Source organism: Acromyrmex echinatior, chromosome 3, assembly GCF_024713525.1.
Source record: "Acromyrmex echinatior isolate Ae372 chromosome 3, ASM2471352v2, whole genome shotgun sequence".
Lineage (NCBI taxonomy): Eukaryota > Metazoa > Arthropoda > Insecta > Hymenoptera > Formicidae > Acromyrmex > Acromyrmex echinatior.
In genome coordinates, this window is record NC_141854.1 from 23011773 (window position 1) to 23024172 (window position 12400).

Below are 12400 nucleotides of genomic sequence, written 5' to 3' on the forward strand. Positions count from 1 at the left end.
AAATATTAATATATAACTACAGCGTCTCGCTGTAATTACAACTGCCGAGCGAAGCACCACCATTATTTGATAGTTATCGTCACAGGAACTTTAACTTCTCCTATTCCATGAGATTAACAGATTTCGCTTGATTGAAAATTGATGCCCGGAACGTTGCACCGTGCGACTCGCGAATCTGCTGGATTACAATCTAGAGAAGCGGGACATTGGCGCAATCACGGTGTTTGCTTTTTAAGCGCCGACTGTGTCAGGTCGAACGTCAAGTTTAACGTTCTTCATTGAGAAGAAGGTGGCCGTCGCGCGTTCGTTTTAGGTCTGTCGTTTTCACGAGATCGAGGCTACTCGATCGATTCATCATCCTAACGTACGGGGAATGTTGCGTGTGCGGATTAGCAAATATGCCTAATGAGCTCGATATGATCGATAGCGTCACTATTTTGCGTTCGCGGTGGGAAATCGTTCGGCAGATGCGAGAGAGCATTAAGGTCATGACTGTCCGAATCCGAGTCGTGATTAGGAGGTCGAAAATTATACGCTTTATGTCGCGTTCAAGGCGGCCGACTCCATCCAGGAACTTTCACAGGGAACGAAAAAAGGCGCGCGGCGCTAATTAACGTGCTTGGAACCGCTTTCTGGGTTTATATTGACGAGTTCGTGATAGTTATACATTGATGTAACCGTGTTGTGTCGGCTAATGAGATGAAATGTGATCGCCTTTCTCTCGTTAAACGCTCCGGTAAAATAAAATCACGTATCGCCGTCGCGGTAACGTCGATACTGATAAATGATGGCGTATCGGATTGAACCACAACGGAACGGACAACGGCAATAATATGCTCGCCTGCATTCTTGTACAGCGATATATCTCTTATTACGTAATTCCTTCGCGTTGCGGAGTATTGGGATACGGTTATAAATGTATATTATTTACACGCGAGAAGCGAACGTTTGGAATTGTGGGGATATTTATATATGGTTGCCCCGAAGAGAGCAGAACATGATATAAAAATGTAAACTTATAATTAGAAGTGCACTAACGTGAAACATAGAAATCGAATACTTTTTTTTTCTGTTGTCGCATTTCTAAAGAATGCACAATACAGTGGGATAAAAATAAATAATGCAATTTTTTTCTGTTTGAATTGTGAAGATATTTATATACGTTTGCTCTGAAAAAAAAAAGCAGAACGTGATATAAAAATGTAAAATTACAATTCAAAATATGTTGACGTGAAAACATGGAAATTGAATACTTTTTCTGGATTTTGTTGTCGTATTTCTAAAGGACGATATAATGGGATAAAAATAAATGCAATTTTCTTTCTATGTTGTAAAAATGTAAAATTATAATTAGAAACATACCAAATGTAGAAACCAAATACTTTTTTCTAGATACTGTCGTCGCATTTCTGAAGGACGACAATATAGTGAGATACCGTAAAAATAAACGCAACTTTTTTTTCTATATTGAATTGTGAAGATATTTATACACGTTGCGCTTTAAAGAGAACAGAATATATTATAAAAATGAAAAATTATAATGAATGTTTAAGAAAATAATTGAATATTTTTTCCGAATTCTACTATCACAATTGTAGAACGCATTTTTACAGTGATATCGTAAAATAAACGGAAATATTTTTTTCTATGCTGCACAGAGAGATTTGCCAAAACCATTCGTAATTGTTCGTTCAAATCATTCACAGCAAAAAAATGAATGACTCGTGACGATTATGAGAATGTCATTCGTCTATAGTTACATAATGTAAGAAACGTAAAGAAGTTTTATTCTACCATATTCTATGAAGCATAATTTCGTTTTGAATCATTTAGTCATAACATAATATAAAGCAATATTTTACGCAATTTTTTTCTTTCTTCATCAACTGGTTTTTATGAGTCATCGGCTTTAATATGTCTATCTTTCGGTTACATAAACTTGAATTAGTTAAAGGATGAAGTAATCAACGATCTAAAGATTAAAAAGAGAATGTTAAAATTTAAAAATTCATTAAATTTGTATGTCGTACGATACTTGCAGCTACTTTGGAGGTGCCGTACAAAACTCACTCGCATCTATTTCTCGTACTTAGAGCAACGTTAATTCACCCCGTACAATTCTAATCTGACCCCGTTTTGTTCGCATTGCGTCGGCCGATTAAACGGCACGGCTCGTAACTCTTTCCAGCAGCGAAGGCGCAACAATGGTGCCGATTTCTCAAATCCAAACCCCTTTAGTCGAAAAGCTGTCACAAACGCTACTCTACCGAGTATAAATGCTAAAGGACGCTAAAGGGTCCCCAAGTTGCACACAATGAAACGCAAGGGGAGGATACAACGGAGCATCACGTTCTCAAGGATAAAGCTATTGCAATCGGTCGATCCACTCGGTTGATTATTGGCATTGTGGTCGCTTCCAGAAGCTCTCGTTTCGTCCATGTCGCGCTGAGGATGAGACGGAAAAAAATGGAGAGATCCATGAGTATATTTTTTTAGAATCTGTAACTTCTTCTCATAAAACAGAAATATGATGTTACTTTTAATATTATTATTTACCATTTGTTATAATTTTTTATTATACCATTATCACCATTAAATATGAATTATTTTTACATTTTTTTTCTAACTCTTTACAATGTTTATTCATTATGGTATTTATGTATCTCACTTTTTAAATTTTTAAATTTATTCTTTATTACAATTTTTTAATTGGCTGAAGAAGACTAAGAAGTAAGTCTTACACAATGATTATTGTTGAAAAATAATTTTAATCTTTTCTTCCATTGATTTTAAGGTTCAATAAACTAGGTTTTATTTCTTTTCTTCTACTTATTAAGTTTATTTTTAACTTCTCTATATTACTTGTTATATTACTTAGCAATTTCAAGCTTGAAAATTGATGTTATAATATTACTTTCATATTAATTTCAGTAATTATTATAAAAGTCATAATTAAATTTCTAGATTATTTAAAACACAGATATGTATTTTAAAAATACAGAAGAATTTTTAATATCGAGACATTATTGTATTGATGTACAAAATTTAATATTTTGTTTTATTGTATATTTATAAAATATCAATTTATTCATTGTTATTATTATTTTATATATTCACTATACTTATATACTTTTATAAAAATATCTCTATGTCGTGACAAATAAAATGTTTGGACAACGGACCGAATTTATCGACATCGTCAACTTTGAAGGATTTTACGCGAGTATAAAATCATCTGCAATTTGCTAATAATGCAAGACGCGGGTTTGTGTACCCTTTAGGGATACCTTTGTCATCATCTTAGGCATCGCACTGCTTAGCATATTTGTTTCAAAGCAAACGTCTCTGGCATCCTCCCTAAGGGAATGCCAAAGGTCAGCCGAAAATTTAATAAGTAAATTACACAGGGTGCAGCGAACGAAGCATCACACAGGGGGAAGTTTATTTCGCAGAAATATTGCGAAATTTTACGAAATTATCGAATTTGCACGAAAAAAAAACTTAAAAAATGCAGAGCGATTTTTAGCTGCAAAATAAATAATTTAACATCATAATATCGATTTACGCTAGTTTTAAAGTAGCTGTAGTAAATCATTATAGGATACTACTAGCAAATAAATTTAAATTTACAAAATTAACATGTATTAACACGCATTAATATTGTTATCTTACATAATTACTTAACAACGTAATCATGTCGCAAAACATTAATTGAATAAGAATTTACTTTAATTAAAAAAAAAAAAGAGAAGCACACAGGATTATTTCGCGATAAAACAAATGAGAAAGACAGAGAGAAAGAGAAAATGAAAAGAAAATGAAAAGAAAATGGTACGAGTGTGAATTTGTATCGCGTCAATTACATCTAATCGCCATTTACATCTAATTACAATTGCTTAGTAACCGCGTAATCTAATCTATAGATCTAATCAATGATCCTAATGGAGCTGGCTATTACACGACGCTAGTCACACCGGAGCTCGATACGCCCGTGCCAAATGTAGCAATTCGCGTAAGTTTCGCTCGCTCGGATCTAGTTATCGGTATTAACGATGCAGAGACAAGATAGAACGGTGTCGAGGAGATGCGCGAACGCGGCCAGGACGCGCTTAACATTCGAGAACGCCCAAGTTTCCCTAACTATGGTGAACTATGCAAAGGCATCGTATGGCTGTGTTCCGCAAGCTTTGGGGTGCCAAGACTTCGCGTTCTGCCCGAATAACCCGAGTGTCTTCTTGCCTCCAAGCACATCCGAAAGTCACGTCTTACGACGACGGGCACGGAACGATCTCGTGGATCCTCGTATTCGTCGTCGTTAAAGATCCAGCGCTGGTTCGTCGCAACGATAAACCGCGCCGTGCTATTCATTATCGTCTGTCTGTCACGAGCGTCGCATTTTCCATATTGCAATTTCGTTATTTTTACAGTCACTTACAATTAATCGAGACACGCTTATTAAAAATATCCTTTATAATGCTTGCGTACAATTACGTAGACATTCTCTGACGCGGCTTATTAAGCTTTGATTGATGGAACATTCTATCGCAATCTTAATGACGATATTTAACTTAATTATTGTGTTCTCTGTAGATATACTTAACTATTCGCTGGTAACATAAATTTTAATTCTTTTATCAATAATAGGAGTCTTTAAAAAACAGAGCATATTTTTTGGATTATTTAAAAATCTAAAAAAATTTTCGATCGATTTGTCGAAGCTTTATCAATGAATTTTATCATCATAGAACGATCGGATTGTATTTATTTTGATTTCGAATATAATGGATTTAAACTTATCTATCAAAATGTCAATAGTGGATTAAATAATGAAGGGGATTAAATAATGTTTGAATAATTAAAAAATATTATCATTTTAAATTTCTTTTTCTCAAAATTCATTAATTTTTTTATTACGAAGAAGTTCACTGACATATTATTAGGTGTTGGAATTAATTCGTAGCGTTTTTTAATGAAAGAATGTTATTTATTTCACATGAGCATTAAAAAATACATTAATGAAAGTACTTCCCATCACTTGTAAAACGCTACGAATTAATTCCAACACCTAATAATATTTATAACAACATTAATATTTAAAAGTTTGCTATAAAAAATATTTTCTTGCACCGTAAAATATATTTTTAATTATTGAATTTTTACTTTAAATTCTACAATATGTTATAATATAGCTTAAGTGTTAGTTACATAATTATTGATACATTAATTATAAGTAGGTATGTATAATTGTACATAATCAGTTAATTACGTTCCGCTGATAAGTACTGTGCTAACAAGTTTATGAACAAGTTACACCCTAGATATCAATTTATGTAATCGTCACCATTTCATAATTGTATTGCTTGCGCAAAAGATCTTTTATGCTTTCTTCTTAGTTAATCCTCATAGTTGTCGATATCTCTTTTCAATGTGTAATGATAGCAGATTTTTTTCACTTTTTTGTAATCCGGCTGGCGACCCTCGTTCAGGGTGATTAATTATTATTGACTTCATGCATTATTAAAGAATTATTGTAAGTGAAAATGGCCATTAAGAATTCGCGCGGCTTATTTACACCTCTGTTTGAGATGTGCACATTTTTTGTTAGCTGTTAAGTAACCTTTTCTCAATATCCTCTTGCAAGTTAATTTCTCAGAATTAAACCTTCAATCACTTGTGCAAGTGACATAATATATCTGCGTTAGTTTCCGAATGGAAGGAAAACAATAAATAATCGTTATGTAAACGGTGGAAAAGTGCGTTATTCCGCAACCTAACTCAATATCGCAGGAAATCGGGAGTATAACGTTCTGAGATTTCATTAAAATCGAAGATACCCACCCTATCTGCAGGAATGCCCGTCGGCTAGAAAGAAATCGAAGGGGTGCGATGTTTGGGATAATCGATAACGTGCATTTGATCGCGGGAGGGTAGAACGTTCTCAAAGCCGCCCTCGTATGGCAAGCAGTTATACGACTGAAATACTTTTATACCCTAAAGTAGGTATATCAAGTTTGATTCCTTTCAATATTTTAAATTCTTGATTGTTAACATTAAATATCTAAATAGCCACGCAATTTTTTATAAAAATTCCAAGATAGAATTAATTTAATGTTAAATTTAGACAACATCTCGTGCCCTTCTGTTTATCATATCTAAAAATTAAATTCATGAGAAACACTAGTTATCTCTAATCACTTGAATCCCCCCGTAAACTGTCGAGACTTCGTCAGATTTTAAATAAAGTCAACGTTGAAAGAAAACACTTAACTTTAACTCGCAATCCGTAACGTCCGTGCGTATATTTTTTGTTAGCGCGTTATTGGGCAACTCGTTCAACGTACAAATTACAGTAGCAATATACACGGCGCCGCATGTCCGGCTCTCAATCATACGGATGGAAAATAATATCACGGTCCTCGATAAAATGCCGAGTCGGCAACTCGAGCCTGCATATGGCGTGGACAGATGCTCTCCGCAACAAACTGCTCTTCTGCACCGCTCTCAACTCAGAGACGCGCGAAACGAACACGGGTCTGAGCAAGAGTGACGTTTGTCGCACACCTCCGTGTCGAATTTCGTCGAACGTATTTTCCTTTTTTTTTTTCCCCTCCATCGCGCCAACGTCATACGACACCTTTGGAAATCGGGCACGAATGGTAATCCAGCGATAGAAATGACGGTGGTAGCGTGTGCCGACGCGGTAATTAGGGTGGTGCCTTCGTGAATACCGAGAGCGTGCAAGGTGGACCACAAATACTATTGCTATAATGATCGTTGGGGGTCTCAAAGCCGATCGCTGGCCCGACATCTGGGTAGTGTTGCTGTAATTCTTATACGAGATCGTGCATAAAATTGACCTTTGCAACGGGTTTATTAAACAATACTGTACTCCTGTCTTAGACTTGTTTATACTTAAATTCATACATAGCATTTATTCTATAGGTATCTAATTATAAACATATAGTAGTTCTTTAAAAAAATAAAAGGTTAGCCGAGCCCCTGGCAATTAGTTATATGAAAAAATCACTTTTCATACTCTATAAAGTCTTATACTCTAAAGTGTTATTAACATGGTAAAAATAATTTTACTAAAATATCTAAAAATATAGTTGGATACAGATCTAAAAATAATTTGGTTGGACCATCAAAATAATTATACAGGATGCTCCATTTGATTATAAAATATTAAAACTTTTTGCAAGATTATTCATCATGCTTGAACATCCTGCGTAATTATATTGATGGTTTAATAAATTATTTTCAGATATATATCTCTCATTCAGTTTTTAGATATTTCAGCAAAATCGTTCTAAAGTGCGATTCGTTATTTTTTTAGGTGTTAACATTAAATATTTAAATAGCGCGATTTTTTATAAAAATTCCATCAAGATAAAATTATCCAGTTCTGTTATATGAACTGAATGGTTAAAAAGTTGATTTTTTTTAAGCAAAATTTAAAAAAGCAATTCATGGCAATAGGCATTTTCTATACTTTTCACTATATTTTTTATATTTGTTTATATTCTTTATTTATTATTATTATTATTCTGTATTTTTCTGTGTATTCTTACTCCCACGACTACAGTTCAAAAATGAATTATTTAAGAAATGAACTTATTTAAATGGAAAAATAACACACATAATAAACGAAAGTTCTTCGTGAAAGTTCTTCATGCGACAATTAATTCAAATATATCTCCGAGGACTAAGACGCGTACAAAATATCATCCTGTACAATTTTGTGGAGCGCGAGAGAGACTCGAAGGACGTAGGTTTACGAAGGTCGGGATTCGTCTGGCATGATTTCCAGCCACGTAGGGTGCATTACACGGGGCAGACAATTCCGCACCGTGGCAAATGCAAATGTCGCGCGAGTATCGCGGCCACAAAGTCCTGTCCCTCTTCTTGCTCGCGGCAGATCGACGATCGCAATCACCGATGTCACGGGGACGACGACTTATTGGCCGCGACTCTCCTGATAGATCGATACCACGCCCGTCATTACATCCACCCCGCGAACACACGTCGCGGAGATATGCCGCGGCGTCCTACAAATAACAACGCTGGGTACTTTGCTAATAAGGTATCCAGCTGGCCGGATACCGATGATACACGTGACCGGATCTCCACCAGTTTTCATTCCCTTCTACGTGAACGCGGTACTGGCTGTACATACGTGGCACCACAATTTCCATGCTTCCGCGCGCGGTATTCAGGATACCTCCCCAGATCTATGAGGAAGGATCGCGTAATCTAAGATTACACGCCGCTTACATCGCATTTGTTAAAGACACGATCTTCCTTCGCGGTAATGATCGACCACGGTTAATTGTAAGTCTTGACGAAGCCGAAGATTAAAATTTAATTGCGTGTACGAAAAGCTTGTATAAAGGAAGTATGTTATAATTCATATATATATATATATGATTAAAAAGTAAACTTTTTATTTTTTTATTGTTTCGGCATATGTTTGAAAAAAAAAAAGAATATATAATAGTATATATACATTACGTAATTAATTATGCATAATATACAATAATTCAGATAATAATTCATATAATTGTTATTTAATGAAACAATGTGGGTGTTATATATTGAATACTTTAAATGTTGCATCTTTACATACGACAAATTAAGTTCTAATTTCTTAACCGTATGAAACACCGCTTGCAATTTTTCCCTTACTGTATAAATACCCGCATTGCAGATTTAATAACATATAAATAAACTTGTCGAGAATCACGGCCGAACGCCGTTAAATTTACGGCATCGTTAGTACGGTGATCGTTATTTTAATTAATGACGGATTTGAATATTACATGAATCGAGTTCTTATCACGTTATTCAACAATGCGTACAAGAAATCTGGCCTTTTTACCGCATTCTCAAGCACATTTAGTTCCTTTCGGATGCTTACAATACATATTTCTATATGTTTCCACATACATATTTTTACATATATATATAATGCTTGTAATTTATAATATGGTGTTTATAAAATATAACATCAAATTTGGATAATTGGAAACTTACACTGAAACAAAATTCACATCATGTACATATTTCTTTGAATAATATTAAGTAAATATTTACTTACATTAAATAAATATTTACTGAATAAAGAAAAGGTTTTAAATTAAATTAATGTATTTTTTGTATCAAATAAATATACATATGTTTAATAAATATATACATAGAATTAGTCAAATAAATATTAATACTAAATATAGGAATGTTATACCAAATTTAATTTTTTTTCAGTGCAACCCAAACACGCGTTGGGATTTTTCTTGTGTGTTATCTGTGTTCAGCTCTTCATTATCAGTGTTGCTAAATTTAAGATGCGCAATTAGCGAACGATCCTTTGATCCTTCGGAAAAAAAATAAACACGAAGCCTTCTTTTTTTGACAATAAATATGTTAACTGAATGCAAGTTTTTTTTCTGGCACGACTGAGACTTCGAGTTTGCAACAAAAAGTAAAAGTGTCTAATTTTTTTAAGTTTAAAAGATGCTCGCTTGTGTGTAGCTATAATAGTTGTTGGTAATGAGCGAAACTGTCGCGATCCTTGCACCAACGCGAGAAAAAGTATAAAAAGGATGCAGACATATAAACGCAAAAAGTCAAGTCTCGAATGTTTAATGTAACGCATGACATTGGCGTCTGTTGGAAGAGCGCGTAAGATTGTATATGGATTATGTAAGCCGCTGAACAAATAATTATGATAGGTCAAAGGATTAAAGAATGTAAAATTCATATGCGAATCGTTCGCGTATGTTATCAGGCTATATAATATCCTTTTTTGTAGTTGACTATATTTTAGAGTTAATTATACGAGTATCGGTAGCCTTGTAGCGCGTGCCTCGTTAGATTATTCATGCTGAGTCGTTAGACATTATCGATTTGATTCATCCGCAAAACAAATAATGTTCATTTCACATAAAATTTCTTCAAACTTACACAAATGATATCTTCCTTTTTATAGAACATCATTCCCTATCGTGGTGATTTTTAAAATTTTTTTAGATTCGCGCGAATTTGTTCTTTACAATTACATATTTTACATTACGTATTTTTTTTTATTTTATAGGGCATAAGGGCACTTTTTTCAAAAATATAATAATTTATTCTTGGAAAGTTTTCAAGAACATTTTAAGTTTTTCTAAACCACATTATAATGCGCCAAATGCATTATTAGAATAATACATGGCTGTTTATTATGAACCAGAGATCTAAGAATTGATTTAAACATTAATTTCTGTATATATAAATCTCGCTATAATTTATAATATGTTCCAAATGCATTATTAAAACAATAGATCAGAATATTAGCTGTCTTTATGAGATAAGAATCTAATAATTGATTTAAGTTTCCACGGAATCCTTTTGCGATATCCTTGGTGCATTCTCTACACTCTACGTGAAAGCATATTTTAGCACTTACCACGTGAATCCCTTCGGCGTCTCTCCTGAGATCACCGCTTCTTTGGCCCGCGGTGACGGCAGCGCTCAGGTGATTGTAGTGGTGTTGGTGTAGTGTGTTGAGCGTTTGCGTATAAGGATCACCGACGAGGTAATCCAGGTGTTGCGGTTGGCCGAGACCGGGATGCTGGGGGCTAGCGGGCGCGTGATGATGCGAAGGAAACGGGGGTGGAAAGTAAGGGGGTTGGAAGTCGGAGGCGGTTGGCAACGATGCGCCCCCGTGGTGGGGCATACCGCCCCCATTTCCGTTTCCCCGGTGTCCGTGGTGATGGGCACCGGAATAGGGCGACGAATTCCCGCCGCCCAGCGAGGAGATGCCCCCATGACCAGTCAGACGGTCCTATGAAGAAAAAAAAACATTACAATTACATTCTGCAGTAAAGATTTATAATTCTATTAAGTGTTAAAGAGACGTTGGAAAAATTGAGAATATTATAAATATATTATATACTATAAATATACTATAATAATATTATAAATACTACAAATATACTATAAATATACTATAATAATACTATAATAAGCAAATTGTTACTTTTGTTAATAAACCAAATTGCGTGGACATACAAAACTTCTATACGGAAAGAATGGCTTTGTTGAAATATTTGAAAGGTTAAATAGATACAAATTTGAAAATAAATTTCGTTCGATTCAAAATAATTATAATTAGGGTGACTAAATTAAAACTTTTAAATTGCAAATCAAAACTTTTTTGCATTGCTCATCATGCTTGAGTCTTCTACATAATTATTTTGATAGTGTAACAAAATTATATTCAGATCTATATTTATTTAAATCTTGAGATACTTCAGTAAAACTGTACGTTCTTTCCGTATAAGCATTATTCGTTAAATCTTCGAAACTTTTTCGACTTTATGACTTTTTACATAATCAACAGAGAGATCAATCTTTTATCACGGATGTTTCGATTTTAAATAAATATCATTTTTTTTAAAATTGAGATACACTTTTTACAAAAACGCCGATATTCAGCAAAGTTAAATTTCTTATTTATCGTAAAAGATATCTGGGACGTCACAAAGAATTTTCTGTTTATAGCTATACTAAAATAGATTGTAATATCGTGTTAAGTTTTGCTACTAGGAGAGCCCAAAAGGTTAATCAATTAGCTTCGCGGTAAAACAGAAGAAAATGAATCTCCTTCCATTTACAAGATCTGCGCACAGTCGCTCAGCGAAGGATTCACTTCTCATGGCGGTAATTACAGACTAGGTACAACGTACATCCGATCCATTCGAGATAAGAGATACGTCACACACATCACGTGTTGCATCTGATGCGAAAGGGTTAAGCATCGCGCATTAGTCAGAACGGACCGAAATTACATGGTAACTAACATGGTAACAGACACAGTAACGTACGGAAATTCCTTCTATCAGATTAAATCTACATGTGATTAGAAAACGTACTTATTTCAAACGCATCTGTTTCATTAATTTTGGGTAGCTTCCAGATTAACTTCCTGACTTTTGTTAATTTCGTATAGACTATGTGATAATCGAAAAAAATCGTGTCATATAAATGTATACTTTTTTTTACTTTGGACTTTCTTGTCTAATGATAGCAATTAAGATAAAAAAGATATCAAACAATCTAAAAAGATCAAATATATATTTATTGAACATAGCAGTTAATTATTAATATACCGTTAATACAATATTAATGTAATATATAATTATAATTATTATATTATTATTATTATTAATTGTAATATGAAACAACGATGAATATAATAAGTATAACAAAAAATACAATTAAATGTTTCAATTCCTGTATAAATATAATTAATCCACGTTTATTTCTTCTACTAATAAATCAATCTTAACGCGGTTTCCACTAATTTTAAAGAGCAATGTAGTGAGAATAAAACGCAATAATCATTTAAAAATTTTTTGTG

At 33.8% G+C, this 12400-nt stretch overlaps 1 protein-coding gene across 6 annotated transcripts in view; it reads right to left on the bottom strand.

Moving 5' to 3' along the window:
* The window catches only part of TfAP-2 (transcription factor AP-2), a 235370-nt gene that overhangs the window by 51233 nt on the left and 171737 nt on the right, over positions 1-12400 (bottom strand). For all 6 annotated transcript variants that reach the window (XM_011051572.2, XM_011051571.2, XM_087404139.1 and 3 more), the window contains one exon: positions 10445-10822. In XM_011051572.2, coding sequence (XP_011049874.1) covers positions 10445-10822 — 378 coding nt within the window. The remainder of the gene's footprint in view (positions 1-10444; positions 10823-12400) is intronic.